Raw genomic sequence first — 12,010 nt, 5'->3', positions numbered from 1 at the left:
ACACACCAGCCCCAGCTTCCCTCTAAGCTTCAGGAGGTTGTTGGGTATGCACTCTACCCAAATTCTTCCCTTTCTCTCAGTAAAGCAGGTGGTCTTGTGCAGGTGGGCTTGGACAGGACTAAAAGCTCAGCTGGTCAGCATGAAGATGAAGAACACATGAACATGTGATGATCACACGGTGCACATGAGGGCATCTGATGTGGTGTGCCTCAGAGGAGGCTGAGGGGTGTAGTGGGATAGAGGAGCAGAAAAGTCTGTGGGGAAGACCATGAAACTGGTGACAAAATCTGAGCAAGGGTAGATTGCAATAAGAGCATGCTAAGGGATCACGTTGTCTTGTTTATTGGTGTTTTGGGGCAGGGGTGGGATGGGGGTTATTTTACCTGTTCAAACTGGTCCTTAATACCTTTGTCTTATGTAGTTCTTGATGCTGGCTCAGGATTCACATCCTTGGACAGGTATCCAATGGCTAGGGGATCATGTCATCCCAAAAGTCAAGATGCTTCTCTGTACATGGATGTTAACTGGGAGGACCCACAAAATTCAAGCCTGAATTCCACCCCCCCAGGACTATTGAACTCAGCATGACCTTCAGACAGGCAGAAGCTCACAAGGTAGACACACTTCTACTCTCCTGTTTTTTGTGCCCTGCTAGCTGCTGTTTCTGTTGCCAGTGGACATGCTACTGTTTTCTGTCACCTTTGCCATTGCTGACATTTTTGGGGGTATCTGGGATAAATCGGCGTGATTCTTGCCTGCGCTGAGGTGGCAGGATAAAAATACATCCCACAAGAAACAGATCTCTGTGTGCAGCACAGCAAATGCTAACTGCTCCAGCAGTGAGGACAGAGGAGAAAAGAGAATCAGAAAAGCAGGACATGCCCTGAGATAAAGAAATTCCCTCCAGTGTTGGTAGATAGGGATGGCAAGAGACAGAGGATATCTTGGACTGGAGGAGAAAGAGGGAGGTTTATCAGAAGTGGCTTTAAAGCTCCTTGTGCTGTTTCAGCCAGGAGTGGCAGAAGCACTGTTTTCTCGAGAAGATTAGTGACAGAGGAAATATCTGGATGAGCAATGCCACTGCATCCCTTCCTTTCATTACATATGCATCAATATCCTAATTTCACTTCAGTGTAATTCCAACAGCATATCACTGAGCAGCAGATTGAAAACAGGGGTTTATAGTCTTACCCCAAACACAAATGGATTGACACATCTGGCTGCAGAAAACAGAATATTTCAGTGCAGTGCCATCATATCCCTAGTACAAAAGACACGTCAAAATCTTTTATTTTATTAGAGCCTCTATATGATTTCAGTGAATGTAATTCACATGCCACTGTGGATTTTGCAAGGGTGTAGCTGTGTCCTGTGTCACATCCTCGGTTTTAAAGAGATGCTTTATGACCAATATAACTCAAAGGGGACAGAAATATGACATGAAAGCCACTTCAGAATTTCTAGAGGATCAGAGAGTCAGGTGACCACTGGAAAAAATACAATATGACATCATATATAGCATTTGAAACCCAGGCTGAATGCAATTAGAATGATTGGCACATCCATTAGACTCAGAGGCACATATGTATTTGTGTGTGCCTTTAAATATAACCTATATACAAAAATGTGTAAAAAGAGATAGACATTTCAGTTTATTTTTAGGCAAGAAAAGGATGTTTCTCTGGCTCTTTTGTAGGATGAATATTTTTTGGCATTTGATAGAATAAATGTTCTTTCACAGGAGTCTCCTAGTGCATCATCCCATTCATGGTCTGTTGTTCTTCAAAGAATTAACAATGTTCCCTTATGCTTGTGCTGGAGAAAAATTAGGATGGTGAGGGCCATATGCTTAGAAAAAAAAATAAAATTAATTACATATCACTGAAGATTTCAGTGGAATTGTAATGATTTATAGCATGTAAAATTCTATCCTATCACAAACTCACGACTTTGTCTGATTGAAAATTCATTTCTGTCTGGGATATAAATATAATAAAAAATAGTCTGTTTTAGAGCATGTCAGCTAGTCCATTCCTGGACTTCCAGAGAGCTTTGAGGAGAAACTGGCACCAGAAGAACTCAGTTCTGATCTTCAAAAAAGTTTGGCTCCATTTCTGTGGCAAAAGTGGAACTCCCTTAATTTTGAGTTTTGCAGCAGTATTCATCATCACCATACCTAAACCACATCAGGTATTACAAGCTCAGTGATGCCACCGAATGATTCAGCATTTAGTTCCTAAAAGCCTGGATATTATAATGCCATGTGGTCGTTCAAGGGAGGAACAGTACTGCATCCAAGTGATGTACTGGTAATTCTGCAAATAATGCTTGGGGAAGTAACTTGCATTTACTTCTTGCGAGCACGCATCAAATGACTGCTTTAGAAATCACTGACTCTAAGCCAACTGTTTAAAGAGTTGAAAGCACAGGCCTGGGAGTCGTTATTTCTCAATGCTCTTCCTGAATCTGACACAAACTCACAATTAATCCACTTAGCTTCTCTTTATCTCTGCTGGCTCCCTTGTACAACAAAGACAGCTCTTCTTACAGAGCTCTTGTGATTACTGAGTGATGGATGATCCTATGGAGTTGCAGAAAAGATTTCAAATTAAAAGGCAAAACATAGTCGTGTATAGAAATATGTAAATAACAGGAACAGGGAGACTTCAACGAGTTCTATGCAATGAAGATCTATAAGGGTATGTTAAAGATATCAGTTAGAGAGGAAGCTGGTTAGGCAGCTGTTTGATAATCTGCTCCCCACGTGTCTGGCAGCCCGGTTTGCACAGAGGTAAGGAGCTTGTGGAGTTTTCTGCACAGGTGAGATGTGTTTCTGCTGGAAGGCATTTTTTCCCCTAGCTGTCTCACAGGAGTGGCTGAGTGTCACAAGGTCAGCAGAGTAGCTTTCAGTATGAACCCAACAGCGAAAGCTGTTTTCTCCAGACCATAAAATTGTGCTGTGTAGAAGAGTGGAAGTTAATCAAGTCTCAGAGATGAAGGCAGTGAGAACAACATGTCTACTGGCCAAGCAGAAAGAGAATCTTCCCTGGGGTACCCCTTGGGTGGAGTCTCTAACTGACCTCACTGGCACTGCCTCTTCTTGGACAAAACTTCTTTCAACGTCTTGCCCCTGAGGAGGTGGGTGAAGCAGGACTCCCTGAGCTTCTGCCAAAGCTGTCCTTGGCCTACAGGAGTGGAGGGGAACATCCAAACGCTGCAGGCCATGGAAGTGTCTATGCCTCACGTGGAGGATGCAGTGGGTGAGCACCTTCGCCCTCAGATCTCTCCAGAGTCCATGACGACACCCGTACACTGCGATGATGCCTCAGTCTCTCGGGAGACACGGGCACCAAAGGGAACGAGAGGGAGCAGCTGTCCCTGTGCTTGATGGCGATCAGTCATGTCACCTTCTCAATCTGAGAGGAAAGGGATAATGCTGGCACAAGGACAGCAAATAAAGCCATAAGAGCAACACTGATATCGCTTGGGAAAAAGAGACATTTAGAAAGATAAGAAGAGTGGAATTCCATCGCTGGTGACCTGAAGCCTGAAGGTACACCATGAACATTTTGGGGATAAGGTCTTGGGTTTTTCTCTCTGTCCTCTTCCTGCCCCTGGCCTGAGGGGAATGCCCCACTGGTGTTCCTGATCCACAAGTGCAAACTGAAGGGGAAGGGCATCACTGCGAGCTGATGGAAGACACCCAGTTTAGCAGTCACATATGGAGACAATTCCAAAAGGAAATCTCTAAAATGAGCCAGCTGCTGTGTGCAGTGACACACAGAAATATCTCTGAGGAGACTGAGCAAAACAGCCCTTCACATGGACACTCCATGTCCAAAGAAAAACCTGTCTAGCTTGCTTGCTTAACTCAGTAAAACATATGGTTGTTAAATATGAATCAAAAGGCAGCAATGACTATGTGGTTGTTTGTTCTCTGAGAAGGGAGAGAAGGCTTGCTTTTCACAACCAACATGACATTGTATCTGCTGCTCCGTGCTGTCTCCCTGGTGAATTTGCTCTCTGATGTGATGGGGCTTTAGCAATGCCAAGAGGCTGGGGCTGGCTCCTGTTTTGTATTTGGCTCCCCTCATTATAGCGGAGTTCTTTCAAGGGACAAGTAACCAGCTTAGAGGCTTTACCTTTGTCTTCAATCTTAAAATAATTGTGTTTGAGTTTTACAATCCTACTTGTCCCTAGGAGATGATTTTTTAGAACATCATGGCATTGTTAAATGGAGCTCTCTGTATGTCCATCCTACATGGTGGACATCCTGAGCGGACAAGTGGGAATACACTGGAGTTAATCTTGAATGTTTTCACCCATCTCTCCCTAGTTTGTGCTGCAGTGTTGAGGCAGGCCCCAGTTAGTGCCAGGACAGATCATGCATCTTGCTCCCCACAGGCAGCCTCAATACAGCATATTTTTTTTTGGCCACTTGATTGTCTAGGGAAGAGAAGACTAGGCTAATAACCCACCCACAGGGGTAAGCCACAGCCCTCTGCCCAGCCACTGTCTCTGTCTGCATGATATGCATTTCCCCTCATGCAAGGAGCTCTCGAGATGGCAGCACAATAATTTTGCATGCTCCCAACACAAAAATAGCATCCCATTCCTGCCAGAAAGATGGGATGAGCATGTGAGGGACTGGAACCTCGTTACATGCAGTAACACCAGCAGGTTGCAGAGTGTGTTTCTGCAGCAGGCAATTGCACTGGGTGTGGTACTGGAAGGCTGCATTTTGTCTTTTGGAAATTCTCTGCATTACTGAGCTAATTGCTGAGAAGCTCACAATCCAGATTGCTGGTCATTTAGTAAAGGGAGTTAACTATATCTTAAACCTCCCAAAACACACTCTTTGCTTTCAGGCTTAGAAGGAAAAAAAAAAAAAAAAAAAAAAAAAAGGAACAAATGAATAAATGAAAAGGATTAAGCTGTGCTCAGAAAATTCCAGTCATGGACCAACAACTAGGCTCTTCAAAGTCTGGCAAATGCAGAGACAGAGACTTAATTTGCAAGCATTGTTTCCTGTACCTGTAGCAGGGGAATTCCACAGCCTCACTTTCTGGCTGTCCTTCTTCCCTCACTATCACTTTGGCAAGGTACCAGCCACTGCTTCCTCCTTTGCCATCATGCCCTATCCTCACCCTCCTCACCTGCTTCAGCGTTACTGCTTCAATGAAGAATTCATCAGCCTTTGAGGAGGAGAATAAAAAAGGTAAGGCAATATTTCTCCTTAAAAGCAAACAAGCAACTCAAATTTATTATTGCAATCAAACCAACATCATCAGAGTGCTGCAAGATAATTCTTCACAAGATGAAGGAGAAAGTACGAATTTACCAAAGAATAAAAAGCCTGAATATTTGTGATAGATATGCAAGGTTAGATTTGTAAGCATATGATCCACCAGCATTTTAAATCTGCCATGTCATTGCACGCCCTCCACAACTGTAAAAAAAGAGAAATAATTTGATTATTAAGAAATTCATACAGAGAGGCAGGAAATCCACATTCAAACCCCTGCTCAGATATAAGCTTTCTGAGGAGTCAGAAGCAGGTCACTTCAGACCAAATCTATGGAGGTGTCTGGAGGTACAGTTCAAAGTCGTTACACTGTGCTAAAGTCAGACAACACAATTTAACCCCATTTAATTTCCTGCCATGCCAGTATGGTCAGGGCTGCACAGGGGTATTTCCAGCTGCTCCATGAGTTGTGTTTGGAGGGTGGTGTGAACCAAACCCAGCAGATAACCACTCTCAATACCTCACAAGAGACATAATGTCTTTTGTTTGTTTTGTTTTGTTTGTTGCTAGTTGTGTTTATTTAGTTTTGGTTGTTGTTGGTTGGGGTTTTTTGCCTTTTTTGGGGATTTTTTTCGGTGGTTTTTTTTGTTTTGTTGGTTTTGGTTTTTTGGTTTTTTTTTGGTGGATTTCTTTGTTTGTTTGTTTGTGTGTTTGTTTTGTTTCCCTGGAAATAGGCTCAAATAACCAAGCTACAAATCAGCCCAAGAGATGGTCCCTCAAGATCAGAGCTCTGTTACCCAAAAGCTGACTGTCACCAGCAGTCCCTGATGAATGAGGGAAGAGAAATGCGTTAAGAGAGTGAGTTACTCCTCTGGGAACCAGGCCAGGCAGAAGTATCTGTGGCCCATGTACAGATGCACAGACATAGCACAGGCATGGTAAATATTGGGTGTAAACACAGCACATCTGCAGTGTACAGCCCAACAAGGAGACATGACTGCTGTGGATGCCTTGCTTAGGTCAGAAGAAAGATAACCACTAATAACCACTCTCTTTGGGCTGTTCTTCATCTCCCAAAAACACTCATGGTGGTAGCACACATCCAGCTAGCTTCCAGGAAACATGGTGGCAAGGCATTATTTAAGCAAATACTGAAATTTATTAAAATTATAACAATTAGGTCAACATTCAGGTCTACAAACTGACCTTCAGAATGAAGACAGCTAAGCATTTTGCCACTGATTAAAGTGTTACTGATGGGCTTACATATGTCAATGCTACCTACACACTCAAAACTGCTGAACTGGGGATTTAAGGCATCAAAACCTCACTGACTCAGTCCAAGTCAATGTAATTTAATTCATTAGTCCTGATCCTCACCTTACTTATTAATGGCTGATATAAATTAATGAGTAAGTAACTAACTGGAACCACAACAGGGCAAACACCTAATTTAGAGGCATCTTTAAATCTTACTTTCTGCACAGGCTGTTAGTTTGCATCTGCAGGCAAACTTTTAAAGTTAAATTGGTAATCAAGGTACTATTGGTTTAAGTGGCTGTAGATTAGAGACCGAACTGACTTAGCAACATTTCTTTTTAAAAGGTATCTGAGTTAATCAGTGTAGATATACTCATTCAGCCTCTTGAATATATGAGCTTTAAGTCTGTCAGGATCAATTCTTAAACAGCTTCCCATTCATTCACCAGCTTTCAGCTCCTCGTGCCAGGAGAGCAGTTTTCCACTAATAGACTCCAGTTTGGTTTATGTCATCTGCATACTACTAATCACATCATTTGATTGGCAAAATTATTTTTCCCTTTTTATCCTCCTTCATGCAAGTTAGCCTACAACTTATTTTTGTGAATAAATATCATAGAATCATCACAGAATGGCTTGGGTGGGAAGGACCTTAAAGGGACCTGACATGGGCAGGGACATCTTCCCCTAGACCAAGTGGATCCAAGTCTCATCCAACCTGGACTTGGACAAGGATGGAGCATCCCACAAAATAGCCATTATCTGTGTTTAAAAAATTGGTATTCTCAGCAAACCAAGCATCTTTCTTTGGAACTGCACTGGAACACTCTTCAGCACCAAAACATGACTCATTTTGCTGCCATTTTGACACAGGCTTCATCAAATGACAAAATGCCATCCTTTACATCTTGGATCTACCTTTTAACTAAAATATCTATAATGTCAATGCATAGGCAAAAAAAGATGTTTGCAAAGTCCATTTATGCAAACCTATATATAATTTAGAAGCAGAATGGACTCTCACAGTATATAATTGCCATGTTTCCACAGACAGATCTTGAAAGCACAAGAAATACTTGACGAAAGTTCTTTTAAAGTCTAGAAGAGCTCAGTGATTTCAGTGAAGAATTGGAAATTCTGGACACTCAAAGGCAAATTCAAAGTGCTAATGCATATTTCAGAAGCCTAAATTCAATGGTCTATTTTGAAAACGTGACCTCCTTTTATCTTCATTTTTTTTCCACTCTGAACCTTCAATCAAATAATGACATGAGAGATGAGAGAACTCTGCAGAGTTCTGTGATCAGATTCTCAAAATCTCCTTCTGGAGATATTGATTACAATTTACCAGTCTAAGTTGGACCCTAGAGATGCAAAATTGGATACATATTAAGTAGCATGACCCCATAGATCAGACCAGCAAACTATTTGCTTGCTGATACTGCCAATGCTGCAAGGGCTTTAACTACTCTTCAACTTCATTATCTCCAGCTTTACAGGGAATAAGCTCTGTCTTCATTTCAGTCCATTTCCACCCCCCTGCATTCTGGACTTGGACAGACAAAAATATATTGAAAATCAGCTTGAAAATAAGACATAAAATTGGGTGCAGCATGGTTGAGGGAGACTGGAGTATCTGTAAAGGAAACATGTTAGGCTTTGGGTTCTGACTTTCACATTAAATAAGATGCTTTTTTCTTCCTTTGCCCCAGGGAGCCAAATTTTTGCTATATTAGATGGAAGGAAAAAGGCTTTCTTTTATTCTTGGAAGATTTCCTGGAAGCCTTCCCCAGCCTGAAGATGCAATTTCAGCAGTCAGAACTTAGATGGGGAGCAAACCAAGAGACTCTTTCATGAGCAAACATCAAGCAAGGGCACACTGTCCCCGACCCAGGCCTCCCTTCAGCTGCAACCTGTTACGATGCTCTGTTGACAAGATTTATTTCTCCCCACTTCCCCAGCCCAAGCTGGCAAGGAAATCAGCTGAGTTTACAAACACACATTAAAAAAAATAAAAAATAAAAATAATTAAAATTATAAAACCATCACACACTTTAAAAACCTTGTCTAGAGGTGCTGCTGCGTGAACTTACGTTGCCTTTCTCAAATTTATTGACGGTGTTGATGCAGTTGTAGAGGACGCGCTCGCCCGTGTCCCCCTGGTCGCCGATGAGGCAGACGAAGACGTTGGCGTCCGTGCCACTCCCGCTCACCGTGCCCGTGCACACCGTCACGCGGTACTTGATCACTGGGGAGACACAAATCAGCAGAACAACCCCAGCAGCAGCGCCATTAATCGCCGTTTCAATTTACTGCGCCTTTTTGACAGGCTTGTAATTAACTTTAGGCGCTCGTACTTCCAGCTGGCACTTCTGCTGATGTATCGACTTGTACACTTCCACGTTACCGCTAGGAAAAGGGGAGGGGGAAAAAAAAAAGCTAAAATAGAAAGACCTGAAGCATTGAGAGAACCCATAAAAGTCCTCCAAAGAAGGACATAAAAATCATGGGCCTTTCAAGGAAAACCTCATGTAGTGGAGCGCCCGTGTCCTGCTACCTCCCCTTCTGCCTTCCCAAGATGGTCCTGGGGGTGGGGAACCCTGCAATGTGCGTGGAGAAAACAACATTTTCAGCATGGCAACATTTTCAGCATCCAGGGCCATGGCAGGTAGATAAGAAGAGTTAGAAAGGCACAAGAGAGACCTGAGGAATGGGCTCTTCATGTTGAATTTATGGGACAAGACAGGCCCATTTGGCCCTATCCCCTTGGGAGAGTTATAATCATAGAATCATAAAATCATTACATCAGAAAGGTTGGAAACAGCCCCCCAAGATCCTCCCTCCAAGAGTCCAAACTTTATGCAGCAGGTTGGATTATCTTGCCTGCTTTTCACCTTTAAGGTTGTCTTGCATTTTTTCTGGATGGATTTTGATCTGCCACATTCCTCCCCTGACCATGGCCTCCTCTCTGCCCTCCCTTCCCAATGGATGAAGGATTTATAGGAAGAATTATCACAAGGAGCCATCTCTTTTGAGAGAGATCCCCTTTTCTCCAGCTTGGGGGGGGGGGAACAAGAAGCAGTGCTCTCACCCTCCCTCCAAAATCCACCTTCAAGCCAGACACAGAGGTGCTGCATCTCACCTCTGCTCAGCACAAATTCTCCACACAGGAAAGTGCCTGAGCGAGGATTCAAGCTGTCCTCTCCACAGCTGATTAAAAATACATTTCAAAACCAGGTTTATTTACATTTTAATAACATCTGCAATTACAATTACTCTTCCTCTTCTGAGAAACTGCTCCACTGCATGCAGATCACCAACGTCAGAACCAGAAATTTCAGGAAACGGGGGACTCAAGGTCTACAGAGTGTGGGTGCTTTGGTGGAAAGATGAAAAATCCCACTGGCTACCTCGAGATGCTCTGCTCTCCTAAAATTTCCCTCTAAGTAGAATTAATTCTTGTTACACAAGGTCAAGGCAGAAGTGGCTGCTCCAGGAAGCCAGGGCAAAGTTCTTCAGCTTTTCTTAATTAAATCTCAAGTTCAATTAAAAGAATAAATAGTTTGGATTGCTCATACATACTGAAAGATGCATATGCACACACCACTGTGCTGTGCAACTTACTATATATTTATACATACAGCTGCATAAATTTGAATATAACTAAATAAAACTTTAAAGCCCAAAATATGATTGTCAAAATTTAGATTGCATTTCAACTAAGCTTGCTTTCCATGAATATTCCTCAAACCTTGTGTTTCACATTTTAAGGGAGAGCGGAAAAAAAGAACAAAATTTAAAAAAAAAAAATAAATAAACAACAAAATCCAAGCCCTGGAAACTATTGTGCTGTGGCCAGATCTCTCCCACTTCCCACCACAGAGAAATCTGCTCGAGAAAAAAAATAAAATTAATAAAAGGCTGGGATTTCTCAGGCTTCATGCAGCTAATGATGCACACAGAAAATACTGCAGAGAGAAAGTGCCAGAAAGAGAAGTTAATTGAATTGCATCAGTCTGCCTGTGCATCTCTCACACAAAGAGGGTTTCTTTCTATTCAGGTCCTAAGCAAGCCCCTGCACAGAGCCTGTGGCTCTCACCTGGCATGACTTCAGTCACCAGAGATCCCTCGGCAGGGAGTTCCCGCACGATCTCATTGTCCTCTTCATTTATATCTAGCCAGCGGCCGCAGTTGAATGAGTATTTTTCTTTTGTCAGCGTTTTCAGCAGAGTTACCTTCATTAAACCAAAACACCGCATGAGTTCAGAGGCTTAGAGGCAAAAAAGCAACAAGATCCTGACAGGTTTTTTGCCAAGGAGGCAAGAGTAGGTAGCAGCAGAGAAATAAAACACATTAATAATGAGACCGTCCAGTTTGTGCACTGTAGTGATGCATGGAGCAGTCTGCCACAGCTGATGGCTGTTCATTCCTCCTTTCTCCAATCACTCCATGGCATTGAGGGACTTTTGAGGGACTTTTGAGGGATTCTGTGGCTCTGCAAATGGCTCACCATGTGCACTCTACAGCCCCAAAGAGCGTGTCAGGGATGGGGCCAGTTCTTGCTGATGAGAATCGATGCTCTGAGAAAGAAAAATAAATAAAACGGCAGGAACCATGAAAAAAGATCTGAAGTAGCTCCCAAAGGAGTAATGAGTAAATAAGGTGGTGCTCTGCAGTTGTCTGTTGAAGTGTGTAAATCAAGGGTATGATGGTGGACTGTCAAAACCACAGGTGACAATAGAGAAAGCAGAGAGGGATCAGCTGTTCCCTCTTCTGCCTCAAGAAATACAGAGCACCAAATGATGCCTGTGTAAGGAAGTTCTAAACAGAACAAAAAAAAAAAAAAAAAAGAAGGACACAATCAGCCTGTGAAGTCCTTGCCAAAAGCTATTAAGGTTGCTGAAAATTTAAATGTTCGGGGGCAGGCTGGGAACTTTGAACAAATAACTGGAAAAATAAACCTGCTAAATACTTTCTGTTTGGTAGATCAGTTTAGGAAATAAGTGTCCAACTGGAAATAGTAAAAAACTGAAAGAATGTGAGAAGGAAGCACCATAAATGCTTGTCTTTTTTTCTTACATTTCTAAAACCATGGCCTTATGTGACACAAGAGAGAGGATGCTGGGCACGTGGGACTTCTGGCCTGACCAGTGTGGCTGTTCTAGGTTCTTGTGACAGAAAATGGAAGCCTGACCCAACATGAAGCAAACCAGAATGTGGGAGAACTATAACAATGCATCACTGAGGTTTCATCTAATTTCTTAGGTGCTACAGTTGCTGGGATTCACGTGCCATGAGCCTGATGCATCCAGAAAACATCAGACTGGGCGTATATGGACAGACTGATTTTCGTCAAGTCATGGAATCATAGAATCATTTAGGTTGAGAAAGGCCTAAAATGTATCCAACCACAAGAACATCAATTAATTTCATGCATCTTAACCAGGTTTATTAGACAGTTTGGCCAAAAGGGAATCCTAGACACACTCTAAGTTACCTCTTGTC

The 12,010-nt window shown here is 42.6% G+C and overlaps 1 protein-coding gene across 1 annotated transcript in view; it reads right to left on the bottom strand.

Moving 5' to 3' along the window:
- The window catches only part of LOXHD1 (lipoxygenase homology PLAT domains 1), a 149,464-nt gene that overhangs the window by 81,094 nt on the left and 56,360 nt on the right, over positions 1-12,010 (bottom strand). Inside the window, exons 12-14 of the mRNA XM_058825935.1 lie at positions 10,605-10,740; positions 8,599-8,753; positions 5,035-5,195 (exon numbers count right to left, since the gene is read on the bottom strand). Coding sequence (XP_058681918.1) covers positions 5,035-5,195; positions 8,599-8,753; positions 10,605-10,740 — 452 coding nt within the window. The remainder of the gene's footprint in view (positions 1-5,034; positions 5,196-8,598; positions 8,754-10,604; positions 10,741-12,010) is intronic.

Source organism: Poecile atricapillus, chromosome Z (genome assembly GCF_030490865.1).
Source record: "Poecile atricapillus isolate bPoeAtr1 chromosome Z, bPoeAtr1.hap1, whole genome shotgun sequence".
NCBI classification, from domain to species: domain Eukaryota; kingdom Metazoa; phylum Chordata; class Aves; order Passeriformes; family Paridae; genus Poecile; species Poecile atricapillus.
The sequence above is the reverse complement of the archived record's forward strand: the minus strand, read 5'-3'. Positions and strand labels throughout refer to the sequence as shown.